General features: G+C 42.0%; 1 protein-coding gene across 1 annotated transcript in view; it reads right to left on the bottom strand.

The window, feature by feature from the left end:
- Positions 1-14,067: 14,067 nt before the first annotated feature.
- The window catches only part of LOC108416826 (NACHT, LRR and PYD domains-containing protein 12-like), a 578,836-nt gene continuing 577,051 nt past the window's right edge, over positions 14,068-15,852 (bottom strand). Inside the window, 2 exon segments of the mRNA XM_037532078.1 lie at positions 14,068-15,168; positions 15,170-15,422. Of these exon segments, the coding sequence (XP_037387975.1) occupies positions 14,886-15,168; positions 15,170-15,422 (536 nt within the window). The 3' untranslated portion in view covers positions 14,068-14,885.

Below are 15,852 nucleotides of genomic sequence, written 5' to 3'. Positions count from 1 at the left end.
TTAATTCATTACATCTCAATAGTTTTAAAAATGTCTACATTTGCATAATTTAACAATTAAAATGAACATGAGGGTCAAAACTGCTGCAAAACCATGAAAAACGCCCGCTGCACAATTATCCTCTGGACATTACACTGTAGATTCATTCATATCAGCTCAAATTCATTTTTCCACACATTGCCATGCGAGTAGAAATATCTCAGGATTTTGAAAAGCTAGTCAGACACAGTTCAGTCAGGAAAGTACAAAACCACAAGCCTAGAAACCAGAATAGCCCCTAGAATAGAGGCCTAGTGACCATAAACAGCTGAACCAGCACAAAAGAGTTCACAGACACATTTAATGACCATCACCACATTGCAGCTCTATTAAACAAGGTAGGGATGCTGTTGTAGTGGACAGCGCCACTTAAACACTCCAATAAAAGAATCAGCCCACTGTCGTTTACTGTCCCGCCAAAAAGCGCGAGCGAGATATGAATAAAGAATGAAACAGAACTAGCACTGCATTATGTTGAGGGCTGTTTAGCACTTCTGCAGCTCACATCACCACCTCAGTGACTTTTTCAATATTTACGTTCAAAAAGAAACAGAACCTTTAACCTGCAGTATGAACTTGATAGGGTTCTTTCCTTGGTACTATCTAGCTTGCTAAGCTACCTGGAAGCCGTTGCTAACAGGTGTCCTTTTAGCAAATTGTTCTGTAGCCACTATATTGTGCTCATGTGTTTAGAAAGCCAGTCAGTGCTACAGAGAACAATGTACTACATCATCCTAAACCACCTTAGTATGAACAGGTAATGACAGCGCTACAGTATATGGCTATCCTAGCCCACTAGCCCGCTAGCCCGCTAACCTGCTACAAGATAAGCTATACAAGATAAGTCTACGGAACAGACTCGTAGATAAAATCCTGGCTTTCCTTATAGAATGTTTTAGAGATGATGGGCACGCTGGAAATGTGCAGCTATAAAAAACTACAAATCAATCAATGAAGCTAAATTCTTTGACTGACAGCAGGCAAATTTCAATTATTGGTCAGTTGCAGTGCAACATAATCGGCAGCTGCTACAACAACTCGTTAACTCCCTAACGACATTTAAAAAGGTCTTACCTCGGAAAAGTTGGAGGACAGCAGCTCCTAGAAAATGCGTTGTCTGGAGTCCATGAGGTGAAGCTGGTTGGGCGGAAGTGTCAGCTAATTGAAAACAAAGACCTCCTAATGAGTAAAATCCATCAACTCTCTGGATCCTTAGCGTTACAGACTAAATCTAAGTACATTCTACTCAATGTGTCACAGCCCATTTTATTAAAGTAAAATTGTGTAAAATACAATAAATAAAACATTAAATTTGTTGAATTCAGCTCAGTTTGATTTTAAACTACATATCTTCTTTTTTATTATGTAACTTTTAATTATTTAGTAAATATTAATTAACCCCAGTCCCACTTTTTACAGTGTACATCCGCTATATATACACAAAGAAAGACATAAGCGTCATCAGCTCTACTTCCAGTTCAGTATGAAGCCCACCAAAGCAACGTTAGGGGGCAGAGGAGCTAGCCCTCAAACCAACATGTTCTTCGGAGCGGCTGCGGGGTGGGGGAGGGGCGATTAAAGTGTCTTTACATTAACTTTCATTGAAAGCAAAGAAAGTTTTGCCGTCTCCTGTAAAGTTTCCATTTTGTAGACACTTATTTTTGATATAGATTTCTAGAGGCCCTCGCCTTCAAGTTCAGCGGGAAACCTGCCAAAGCAGCGTTAGCAGAGGGAGGAGTAGCCATGGAATCAAAAGGAGGACGGGGATGAGGTGGACTGGGTTTATCCAAAACCACTTTTGGAGCTCCTGCATCCACCCGATGACTGCTGGAGAAGCTGGGATGGGCTCCAAATCTGCTACATCAGCTGACAGATGCCTGCGCTGACCAGCATCACACTGAGTGATGGGAGAAGAAGGGGGGCCACTCTACCCACCCAGAGAGAGCGAGGCCAGTTGTGCTCTCTTGGACTCCTGGCTACAGATGGCTGGAGCATCACAGGGATTGAACTCACAGTTTCCTGATGACAGGGCTCACACTTAGACGGTAGCGACACTTGGGAGCCTGTAATTTAAATGTACATTTAATGTTAATAACTGCATTAAAGTCATCATAAGATTGCAAGTTTGGTCCTTGGTGAGGCTACAGCCATCTGTGGCCAGGTGTCCAAGAGAGCCCAGTTGGCTTTGCTCTCTGGGTGGGTAGGATGGCCCCCTGTCTCCCCCTATCAGGTGACGCTTTCCTCCGAGCCTGTTTAGATGTCCAGTGATGTGTAGCTGCAGTTGGAAAAGATGTAGTGGCTCTTCCCAGGTCTCGGAGGAAGCCTGTGCTAGCTTTACCCCAGAAAATGAATAATGCACTCATACGGTCCCACTGTGAGAGCTTTTTGTAAATGTACCACATTCACTGGTGCTGGATGAGGTCATTATTAAATGCACAGCTTCCCAAAAAATGAATGTGAATTTGAAAAATGTGAGATTCATTTGGCCTCAAACTAAAGACCTGAATGGTCTAAAACAGAGATGCACCTGCACCTGAAATACAGCTAACCGTTAATTGTCGAGTTGGGGTGGGCAACCCTGATCCTGGAGGGCCAGATTCCTGCACAGTTTGGGGATTTGCCTACTCACACACATGATTCAACCTATCAGCTAATAGCCAGGTTAGGTCTGTGTAACTGTGCAGGAATCCAGCCCTCCAAGACCAGGGCTGCCCACTCTGGCTGTAAAGGGTGGATTAAAATAATCGGCTGATTACTGTTACAAAACTGCCATTAAGCAATGGCCATCACACCAAGTAAGACATCATCAGTACTCAGAGGGCCAATGGGCTTTACAGCTAATTAAGCCACAGTCCGCATTAAGCAACACTAAGTAACGTTCCCCTTGCTTTGTTTAAATACAAAATGCTGGGAATGATCATTTTTCATAGGTTAGAGTTGGGTTAGGGTTGGGTTAGTAACGGTGCAACCTCCAAAAGAAGAGCCACCGGGATTTACGTACGGCAGAGTTGGCACTATGGGTGTGGATACGAGGAGGCGAGGTTCCAAGTTCAAGTGCACGCACGATTATTTCATTGCACAGAAAAACAAAAGAAAAACTGAATCAAACAGAAAGAAAACGAAAGATAAACTGGACAGTTACTTGAGGCGTCGCCGCGAGGCTAATCCTCATCACGCAAGCTATTCCCCAGCTGTTACAAGCAGCTAACAGCATCACACCGGATTACACCGCTCCTCCCACAGGTAGCTGAGAAGACCTAGCTGAAGAACACCGAGCGCTCTGATCATCGAAGCCCCGCCCACACTAAACTAATAACCCGCTCGGAGGGACCAGGATGTCCCAAGGCTCTAATTTACACACACACACCCACCCACCCATCTACACAACTGCTGACCAGTCATGTTTTGGGATTTTATTTGTTTAACCGTTTGTTGATGGAGATGCCCGTCTTAAGTCCACTGGTACAAAACCTTTTGCCCACTGTCTGTTTTATGTTTTAATCCCTGAGGATGATGTTGATGCTGCAGAGAGTGCATCATAAACGGACTCTGCATGGACCTCAATGAGGACCCTAAGGATCTGGTGCAGGAGTACATGGTGAGCGTGCAAGTAGGTGGTGCTTTTGCCACATCTTCAAAAATGAATGTTCATATAAACATGTTCAAAAAAGTCGTACGTAGCTTAAATAAGAGCTTCATTGTGCTGAACATACCGCGCTGTCTTATTATTCCAACAAAGCAGCATATTTATTGGAACTGGCCAGCAAAAAATTTGAGTCGACTTTTTTACATTAGATAACAGATTAAATTAAAACTAAAACTTGACTCAACTTTAATTAATTAGTGACGTTTTTCCACATCGTCTGGGACTGCGGAGCGGAGGACGGGGAGCTCTGGGTCCCGACATAACCGCATTCACTGGTTATCATATTAGATGTTCACAAGCCAAGTGAGATGCTGCTGCTAAGTGCTGCATTTCTTAGCCCTGAGCTAATGGTGGGATGTCATTCTTAAAACGGTCATTTCTTAATGAGGAGCCTGTCCTTAAAGAGTCTATTTCCCTTTATCCAGGACTTCACTGAGGCCAACACACTAAGAGCCCTAGAGAGAGCGGTGGTGGGGATCTATGTTGTCAGAGAGACTCCCGGCAGTAACTCTTCTGATGTGGGACTGATCCTCGAGGGTGTGGTGGTGCTTCGCGACCTGGAGAATGTGGCCCTTGCAGCTGCCATGCTGTTTGGATTTTTTCCCTCTTAAATATGAGGGACCGTCGGAACTGCACTGCACCCTGGAAGTTATTCACAAGATAATCATGGAGCTGGATGCAGCCGATCTATCAAGAAAGGCCCAGAGCTTGAGAACTAAAGTCCTCCAGTGAGGAGAGCTGTGTTGTTTTTGCTTCACCCTTCCTGTAAAAGAAGGGCAGTACTACATTCGTGGACTGAGCAGTGTGGCTGGTTCTACAGACGTTAGTTTTAATGACTGTGAGGTTCTCAGGCTGTTTGACTGCTGATTTCTGGTTGCTGTGTTACAGTTATAATTACTGTGCACTTCTCTACATATTTGATATCACTGTTCTGGTGATTATGTGTGATGTGTGAATAATAATGACTGTTGCCGTCTGCAGAGATTTGCCTTTTATTTTTTCTAGTTGAAAACATTTGACTGACATTTTAAGTTGGTACATTTAGAATGGGGACACCTGCTGTTCTGTTTCTGGAATAAAAGTTTTAGAACAAAACTGCTTCTTGTTTTCAGTGAAAGACTTTGATATTAGGAATCATCAAAAAAATGAAGGTATTAAACAAGACGATACTTGCTGAAATTTGGGTTTTTAATCGTCTTTATATTTCATTTCTAAATTAACCATTTTTAAACTGATGGAATTTAAATGTTCCCATTTTGAAACATTTATAAGGAAATATTAAAATAGCTAATATTGTAATATTGATCTAGTTGTGATTAAATAAGGTGGGGGTGGACTACATTGTCTCGGAATAAAATCATCTAATCTAATTTATTAAATCAAATTTCAGTAGCTTTGTATCAACACAGGACTTGTGCTGATTAAACACAAACAGCTTGTCTTGATTTGAACTGAGAATTGTTAAATCAACACAAAGAACAAGAGTTGAATGAACATAAATAGTTTATTTTGATTTAACACAATTGTGGAAGTTGCTGCCAAACCAAACAACATGTGTGCAACCAATGTCCATAACTGAACTGAGAAAATCCAATGTGTTATTGTTTTCAGTGTATAGTTAATCGCCATCGGTCCTATTTTTTATTTGTGTAATTGTTTTAGAAAATAAGGATTTTTAAGTGAAATGCTACAATTAAAATGGTGAAGACATTTTGTGCTGAATGTACTGATGTTAGAAACTGCTGGGAAGAGAGAAAACTGGACGGGAGTTTTATTCCCTCCCATACTAGGCAGGAATACTGACCCTACAAACCTCAGAGCTGGACTTGTGCTGGATCAGGGAGCCGCAGCCTCAGATATCAGACATGAGGTCACGCACCGCTGTGTCTCAGTTCAGATGTGGAACAAAAGAAAATCAAAACTAAATCAAACTTCAATTGTGCTGAAGTTGTATTCAGTCACAGCCTATAGGACTTCACAGTCCTGCCTAATAACAATACATTACACAAAGCTGGACTTCATTAAAGACACGGAGCGTCACACCACAGAGCTACAGCCCCGGAAACAGCGTGTAGACGTCGCTACGCAGGAGCCACGTTAACCTGCAGCCTAATAATCCGTTAATAATCCCACTAACAGCTCAATCGGAATAGAAGACGTCCATGTAAACACCTCAGTCGGAATAGACTAATCCGATTGAGGCCGTTCGGAATACAGTTTCTATCCGATGATGGGCTTTCAGTACCGAGCTGATCCGGTTCTGTTGCTCTGGGAGTGAAAGCTGTGGGGAAATGTTGAGATTGTGTTGTTGTGATGATGCTGAGCTAGAAGTGAGTAGCAGTGCTGTAAGTGTGTGTTGAGGGACCGGTTGGGAGCTTCTGTGTTTAGTGTGTGTTTCCCTCCAGAGGGAAAGACCGGCTCTGTGCAGTAGCGCTGTGTGTCCAGCAGAGGGAGCGAGCGGACTGCAGAGCAGTAATACAGGTGTGTCCTGTAGAAACCCAGTGGACACAGGTCAGTTATAGAGACGCTGAGAAGACGGCTTTGACATCAGACTGCGGTCAGGATGTGAGTGTAGAGGTTTTTAGACGTCCGTGCGACGCCCTCTTTCATTCTGAGTTATTTTAGCTCATATTTATCTCATATTAACGATGGCGTCTTCACTTATTAGGCAGGATGTGATTGGAACCCACCGCAGGATCGGTTCTCCTTTAGTCTTCATTTGTTCCACACCAGAAGCACACTATGATTTGGAGTTTCTTGCGGTCTATGTTGATGGACAACAATATCCAGCTAAACCACATCAACCCGACTTCCAGTCTGGCGCAGCTGTATGTGAATCTTATCAGTTAGCTCTTGCATCTGGAAGGCATCTGAAAAACCAGGCATTACCTATTGATAGGACAGATTTTCTGCAGGTCTACACTCTGTATGTGTTTAATCTCACACCTGATGAAGAATGCGGCCAGCATGTGTCTTTGGTCAAATCTGGGAATATAAGATTGGAGGCGCGGTTCAGGCGACCCCTTCCACCCACCATAAATTTGATTGTGTATGCGGTTTTCGACAGTATCATCGAAGTGTCTAACCGAAGACAGGTTTTAGTGGATTTTTACTAATGAACACTTTAGAGCTGACCGCTGTCATGGACAAAGTAGCAGTAAACACACATTTTCTTGGTGTGTTAGCATGCAACCAATTACCAACAAACGTCGTAAGGAAATTACCTACAATGGTCATTATTAATATACATACATCTGATCTCCCCGGAGAACATTGGCTTGCAATCTACATGAGCGAAGAGGTATGGCACCGTTAAGTATGTTAAGAGCCACTTCACACAGAGTTAAAATAAGTTCATTAGACGCCGCTTGTAAAATAACTCGTCTCTGTGCCGGCTTAGCTTTAAATAAAAGTTTGAGAAGTGGTAGGTTTCTATATAGTCTGTCTGACATATTGATCTATCAGTGTTTTTTCTGAATGTAAACAACCGGACTGTTTGAAAGCAGATCCGTTCTGAGCCGAAAGTCTTCAGGAGTCCTTCTAACCTTCTAACCTATCTTTCTTCCCTCCCACTCCGTTCTCTCTCTCTATCTCTCTCACATGTGTCGAGATGCCCCGTTGGCCTGTCTGGAGGTGCCCCATTCGTGGTTCCAGCGTTCCAGCCATCTTTTTGCACTCTCTTTGTACTGTTGTTCTTGTTTCTGTTCTGTTTCTTCTGTGCGGGTCGACCCACGGGGGTTGGGTTCCTCGGACTGAGCCTTGGTCCCTTCTAAGGTTTCTTCCTCTTAAAGGGAGTTTTTCCTTACCACTGTAGTCACCACAAAATTGGCTTCACTGTGGTGATGCTCATAAGAGGCGTGGACCTGTTTTTTCTGTAAAGCTGCTTTGTGACAACCTTGTTGTAAAAAGCGCTATATAAATAAACTTGAATTGAATTGAATTGAATTGAGTCTTTGCTTTAATCAATCATAAGATGACCAAATGGTTTACTTACAGCATTTTGAAAGCACTCCATGAAAAACTTTGTACTACCAGGGTACATCTGTCTACCTAACACACCGACCTGATTGTTGTCTCGAGGGTTTTTAGACAATATGAGGTAATTTGTGTTCAAACTAATTGTCCTACTAGACTTTCCTTGAAAAAATAAATTCTGATTTAGGTAAATGGCGCTTAAATTTCGATGGTGTACATACTGCGTAAATACCTTTTCCACTTCAGCATTATTGCTAGCGTCTTTCATTACATCAATAATTAACAAATTATTCCTGTTAAGTGGTAGAAGTGTGTCATCATTTGAGGTTGTTGGTATCCCTTGAACAAAATTAATATTTCTTATTTTTAACATTTCATCATAAAGCGGTTGCCAACAATCATAAATGTACACTATGTTTTCTATTTTCTTTGAAACCAACTCATCAGTGCGTTCAATCAACTGTTTAACAAAAAACGTTTTTTCAGAATTTGATGGCCCACTTATTATGCAAGAAAAAGGATGTTGTAATCTAAAATCAAACCCTTCAACATCTCGCACCCCATGATAGTGATGTACACCTTTAGTATCCATAAGGGAGTGTTGAAAAATCAGCCAACAGGACCCGCTTGTTGTATACGATTTTAAATCGTTTCACCACTGACTTGTTTTTCAATGTCAGGTTCTTTTTATTTCTCACGATGCCGTCTGCATGAGCCAGTATGTGTCGGCTACTGTCATGATTTACCACATAATGATCAACAAGACCAATCAGTGTGTCTAGTCTAATGACTTTTGAATTGTCAGAGTTTAGCGTGATACCTTTCGCTTTCATACACGTTTTACCGGCTGCTGTGCGATAACCGAATGTCTTGGGCCCTCCGGAGCAGAACTCTGTAATGGAATCGTCACCACCAATTTCATGTGTCAAATCACCTAAGTAGGGTCCCAGAGGGGCTTCCCAATCGCCTTCACAAGAAACAAAAATAACACTGTCAGTATCGCTGTACAAAAGCCTATCACCTAATCTATCCATCAGATTGTACAGTTCTAAACAAGCGTGCGCTGCTGTAAAAGCGCCGAGAAACACATTAATGTCACGTGTTGGGCAGCTGTCTCCGACAGAATAGCACCACTGAATCAGCGCTGTGGCATCAGACACAAAGGAAAAGTGTTTATCATATCCGTCACCAAATGTGTGCTGTGAAAACTGTTCTGGATCGGCCAACAACTCGGACACTGTCAGGTTTTCCCCTCATTGAAAAACGACCCCACAAGCTGTTTAACAACAATTTGTTAATAGACCTGCGTGCTGGGTTAAGGCTCATCTTGTCAGGATTCAGCTGAATCTTTTCCTTTTCAAAGTAATCCCTGATGTACTCTGCCCTCTCTTCCTCTGTGACCGCGTGTGCTGGATAACCACTGGCCTCCTGCTTGTACTGTAAAAAAGTCTTTACATACTCACAGAACAACGTCTATGAACTGTCTGGAAAATGCCAAACCTCATGGATTTTTACCAACACATAACCCTTCTCAACAGCCTTCACCAGTTCAATACTAACCCAAGACCCTGTGATGGATCTGTCTTCATCACTATGTGTGCAAGTTTGTAACTGGTTTTCCTGCTCGGCACAAGTGCGACACAGTGTAACATTAGCTTACCGTTGCAGCGGTGTGGTAACACTGGGTGTAGGAGTTTTCTTGGCGGATGCCTTGACTAAACCATAGTACTCCTCCAGAGGTCGAAAAGTTTTGAAAAATATTTGAGCATGACCTACAGGGTATTTCTTTCTTGCCTGACAGAATGGGTACAAACTAGTGAAGTCCAAATATCTGATTTTCTCACCCTCCTTTGCCTTGTAATACAGTTTAAAAGCGTTGGTTCTACCACCAAAGAGCACATCTCTTGGTTTCAACCTTTCAGGCTGTGTGTAGTTAGACATAAACTCGGCTACACCCAAATCATGCCTCTTAGCGACGGCCCACTCACATTCCCACATTACTTCCACATCTAAACCATATGCCCGAACAAGGATCTCAACCTTGGTGTTAAACTGTTTCCGCAATTCGCCGTACAACACCTTTGACATCGGATGGGGCTGGTTCGGACTGTAACGACATTCATGACCGTGATGCATACACCCGTTAAATTCTAAGGCTTTTCGTACACCATCCTTTTCATAAAACCCATCCACATAATACACAAACTTCATTTCACCATGAGTTAGTGCGTGGTGCACATCAACACCTCTGGTACTCTTAAAATACTCAAGCCATTTAATTGAAGCATTTGAGAATGTCTTGTGTTGGCTAATGTACGCGTTGTGTGTCAGCGCTAGTGTGTCTTTGGGAAGAAAATGTGTCTTGTACACAGCCATGCAACATGATGCTAATGTTGTATAATTAAACTGATCTAGCTTTGTACACTGAATAAACTCGTCACGATACTTTATGCAAGCTTCATGTAGTAAAGCAACATCGTTCCTGCCGTAAACAAACAACTCCTTTTGGAAATCAAACACACCACCAGAAACTGTGCTGTACCACTCATCAAACTGCATTCTGTCCTGGTCACTCATCGAAGTGTAGCCGTAAAAACTCTTGTCAGGGTTTGGACCCACATAGTTCTCATTTTGTGTCAGATTAAATTTGTGTGGAAAATGTCCCTTCTCTGAACATGTTAGACTTAACGCCGATACTGTATTAGCCAAACGCATTGGAATGAACGAGTACGAGTCTGTAGCGCTGTTTGTATGCTTCGTCATACATGGAGATCAGTCTACACCCCATCATGGTGATTTTGACAGCAATGCCCACTTTTGAAAAATATTCCAGTAATAAGAAATTGTCAAAACCGGCTGCATTGTGTGCTAACCACGTGTGGCCCTGATATTTGGGGGTTCTAAACTCTCTTAGGAGTCATTCTACACAGTCAGACCCCTCCGCTGTGAACTCTCTACCGTCAAATGTGATTGCGCAGACAAAGTTAGCTTCATGCTTACCGTTTTCAAATTGTGTCTCAAAGTCAAAGAAGATGTAAGATTCACTTGGTTCTTTTAATTTGATTGGCTGTATGTAACACTCATGTGTTGTATCTGATATTAATTCTTCACAGCAGTGAACACATCCTGACATACACTTGTGGGGTTTTGGTTTAGTTAAACTAACATGATAACGACGACCGCAGTATCTTGTCAAATAGCAAGAGGACGCCATCTCCCCAGTAATAAGCTGTTGTTTCTTTTTCTTGTGTTGGTCATAACAATAATCAGATTTACAGTAGTGTGAACAGTCTTCACAATACTTGATACGTCAGGGTTTCTGACTACAATCTGTGTCCTGACACACATCGCAATGGTATTTAAAACTATGATCTCTCGTGTTAGTGTACCCCTTATAACAAAACTTACAAACAGACGACACACCCATGAACGCTTTGAAATGTTTTATCATGTAATAATGACCGTCATGGAGATACAGAAACATTGAATGTGGTTTGTCTTTTGTTTGGTACTTCTCTAAACCACCTGAACTGCTCTTGTGGAACACGACTACTTTGACACCAAACTTGTATTCGAAACGACCAATGTCATTCAACCCAACCTTGTGATCGCGCGTGTAACCAGCCTTTGCCTGTATCTGATCGGCTATAGTTTCTAACGTGTTATGTGCAGCATGTGGGTTCAGAAAATGAGCAAGACAGATCGCAAAACACAGATTATTTGAAATATTTGTAGGGCAAAATAGGTTCATTCTATTCCTATCAATCACCTGATTGTGTGCAATATCACGCACTTTACGACGAACACCGCCATTTTTACTCGTAGCTGTGGAGACTGTCAACACCAAACTATTATCTGTTGTAATGTTCTTGTTACTCTGCATAACCCTTTCAATTGCATCTGCAACACTGTCAATGTTGTAACTGTATCTCTTGAAGACAACACAGCATTTACATCAGACGTTAAACTACCACCTCTTAGAGTAATGTTGATAACGCTGCCATCACCAGCCAACACCCTGGAGAACAAGACATTGTCTGATAACATATTATGTACATAGACAGTATATGAGGCCATATCTGTGGATGGGGCATCACGATAATTCAATGTCCTGTGTAGCACAACACTATTAAACCTAATTCTCGGTACTACAGTATATCCACTTATTTCACTACCATTTCTCACCAACTGTGCCACGTCATCACTAGATAAACCAAAGTTAGGAGCTCCTGGATCGAGTGTGGGAAATCTGTGTCTGACCAGTGCCTGTCTGTTCTCTGTTTAAGTGTAGCATGTAATTTTCTACCGGGTTTTCTAAGAAATTTAGAGCCGAAACATACTCATCATTTAAGCATAACAGGCGTTCACTAATAGATGTCTGCTCCCAAGCATCAGTTATGGCGGTATTATACATAAAATCTATGGCATGTCCATAATTATCACGGCATCTACGGCGTGTTGTTGGCGGGCTGTGCATTGTATTCAATGTGTGCTGTAAACCATCATGTACGGTATAATCATTAACGTTTACGTCGTGTTGAGTGTTTTGCAGATTAAAACTAGTAGCCGACTCATACTCATCATTTAAACATTGCAATCGATCGCTAATAGACATCTGTGCCCAAACATCAATTGTGTCGCTAACGCGCAGATTTTTGTTGTCTGACTCCTGACACCTTTTAGACCCCATTATTTTTGTTTGTCTGCTTCTTTTTGCTAATAATTATTATTTAAAACAATAATTTATCACATACTGATGATGTTTGTTTAATAGGTAAACAGGACTATATGTAAAGAACGGAAATATTTTCAAATTTACCAAACAATAACTACTTAGACGGTCCTGCAACAGACAATTTTGTTGAAGTTTTTAACTGTAAAACCCTGTTGAGTTTAAATATTACGTCTGTTAAAGATTTAAAATGTGTATTTTGTTCTTCGCGCATAACCTGTACCACATGTATATGCTTTGATACCTGTTCAGACAGTATACGACTTTCTTTTGCTAATTCCTGATTCTTTTCCGCTAATTTCTGAACAATGTTATTTAATCTATGCACAATAGCACCTTGTCTACGCTGCTCAATAGTATTTTTTTGTAATTTCATGAGATTGCTGACCCATCAATGTTCTAAACTCATCAATGTCGCTAGAAAGGTAAGAGCTGCTTACCCAACGTTCGTGTTCCTGATTTGCTTTTAAATCATCTCCATCAATGTCTCTCACTTCTGATATTGGTTTTAGTCCAGTATTAATTAGTCCAGTATCCACGGCATCATCCGGCTTTTCTGTGAAACTGTTCTGGTCCCACGTATTCAAAAGTTCCTCAGTCTAGACCACAGCGTCAAACTCCGAAGTCGCTCCTGTCTGCTCCTCACCAACACATGCTGCACGATCATTCGTATGCAAATCTGTAAACAGTTTAAGGAAAAATCATTTACATACACACACACGTTAATGTTAAAAATTACATTTGTAAAAAAGTGTTCACTTCAATTTGTATTTTCTTATCCGCAGATTTGTAGCCATCATCAAACCGAAGACGTTTCCCACGTGAAATCGAGCCATTATTTGTACTCAGACATGTTCTTGGACGTTTTCCACGGGAAGCTGACTCGTCATCAACACTTTGACTCTTTCCACACTGCGGAAGGCCCTTAGGACTGCTTGTTAAACAGGGTCTAAATGCGGTCAAAGCGGCAGGTTCGCAAGCCGCGGAGGTACTGGGTGCTGCGTCGAATCCTGGCGGTGTTGAGAAGCCTGTTGTTTCAACCAAATGGGTCAGAGCTGCTACAGAAAATAAGAGTTAGTATTACACACCAACAACTAACACAGAAAAATATATAGTATAAACAGTCAACACGCCTAATGGATTCTCATAACCCGCTGTGTTCACAGATTCTGTAACAAAATAAAAGTAAGATTTATTTTGACAATATCAGCAACTACAAATAAATAAAATAATAAGAAGAAACTGTGACAAACCTTCACAAAGTTGAGATAATCCTTCAATACTTCTAATAGTAAGTATCGTTTCAAGCTCAGATGCACCTAGACCAAGAAAATCCTGTTAAACAAAGAAAAAATTGTAATGCTGTTTGAATTTCTTATAATCTCTTCTTGTCCGACGGTGTGTCGATCCAAGTTTTGATTGGTTAGACATCACATGCCTATGCTCCATCACACACACACCCCCCTCAACCCTGTCCCACATGCTGGAAATGCTTGAATTTAAAATGTCTTTCCAATGCTAATTTACAAAAAAGGATATTTCTTGTTTTTTAATTTCTTCTAACTCCACATGAAAAAAAAAACACCATTCTTATGGAAGAAACTTGTAGCATCTTCATTGGCAAAACCCCGAAATAAAGTTCAGAATCTCTCCAAATGACGGGTAAGCAACTGAAAACCTTATTGTGGCCTTTATTATAGACTTTAAAAGCACAATTGGACATTATCCTATAGTGTAACAGTCTCTTTTTCATTCTTAAAAACAAAAGAGAAAACACGTTCTTTGGACAAATTCAAACCTGGTCAGACTCTGGACTCTTATTAAATATTGTACACACAACCAGAGCAAATATTAACAAAATAAAAAAATAAACTTGTCTCTGGAGCAAACAGTTTCAGTAAGACTAAATAAATGTTTCAAATTGATTTGCGGTCTAGACGTTCTGGCACTTTTTATCACACTGATAAACTCACCCACACCACAGAGAGGGGTCGTAAACCACAGACACAGGCTGACCTGTCCCTCAAACCTGCCTGTCACAGAGAGGGGGTCATAAATCACGGGTCATAAATCATAAACTGATCGAAAGTGTATGATAAGTACTACTAATGTTTTTTCAGATGCAGCTTCACTTTCTCGGAAGGTCGCCGGTTCGATCCCCAGCGCTCAAGTTAGGAGATCTTAACCTGCTCGATGGAAGTGGACAGTCCACTGTTATGCCTGTTACCTAGCAACCAACCATCTGCAGAGCTGTTGGAGCCAAAACTACATGACAGTGAATCTTTGCGGTCTGCGATTCTCTAAACGTCTGTAAATGAACTTATTCTGGAGAAACAAGACAGAAGAGCTTTAAACTCCAAACCAACTGACCAACTGGACGTTTTTTAAATTGTAGAACTTCCCGCTCAATCTGGGGGAAACATTCTGTCTCTCTCTCTCACACACACACACACACACACACACACACACACACACACACACACTGTGTGGAGGTTATTCTGTCTCATACAGACTCACTGAGGAATGAGGATAAATACAAAATCCAGCGTAGAGCGGTTCAGTGAATGTGGTGGTGAGTGTGTGTAGGTGGGACAGTGTGTGTGTGTTGGGTGAGATGGTGTAGAAGGACAGAGCGCCGGACCCCCAGTCCAGATACACTCCCACTCTGTTGGAGGGGGAGGGGGGGACAGGTAGGTCAGTTCCCTGATTATTGTGCCAGACAGTGTAACTGTTCTCAGAGCAGTTCAGACTCCAGGACTGATTATTCAGTCCAAACACAGTCATTGACTCCTTTCCTCCTGATTCCTCTGTATGACACTGATATATCAGCTCCATATCCGCTCCACTGAACCTCCCAGTAACAGCGTCCAGTCAGACTCTCCACACACAGAACCTGAGGATAGTAATCAAATCTGTCTGGATGATCTGGATACGGCTGATCTTCTCCCACCCGCTCCACCTTTCTGTTCCCCTCAGACAGAGAGAGACGACTGTTCATTGTGTTTGGATCCAGAGTGAGACCAACAGCATCTGTACACACACACACACACACACACACACACACACACAGTTACACACACAGTTACAAACACACACAGTTACAAACACACACAGTTACACACACATGCAACAACATTTATTTGTTTTGCGCTTTTTACAACTAGTTTTTCTCAAAGTAGCTTTACAGAAAAACACACACATGTTTAACAGAGAGAGAGTGTGAAGGAGTGTGTGTGTGACTGTGTGTGGGTGTGGGTGTGTGCGTGTGTGTCAGGCTCAAAAGAGTGAACACCCCCAACGGCCACTTGAGGAACTGCAGAAAGGGTGAACGCCCCCAGCAGCCACTTGAGGAACTGCAGAAAGGGTGAACGCCCCCAGCGGCCACTTGAGGAACTGCAGAAAGAGTGAACACCCCCAGTGGCCACTTGTGGAACTGCAGAAAGGGTGAACGCCCCCAGCG

This window comes from Pygocentrus nattereri, chromosome 2, assembly GCF_015220715.1.
Source record: "Pygocentrus nattereri isolate fPygNat1 chromosome 2, fPygNat1.pri, whole genome shotgun sequence".
Taxonomy (NCBI): domain Eukaryota; kingdom Metazoa; phylum Chordata; class Actinopteri; order Characiformes; family Serrasalmidae; genus Pygocentrus; species Pygocentrus nattereri.
Note: the sequence above shows the minus strand (reverse complement) of the source record. Positions and strands in the feature narration are given on the sequence as shown.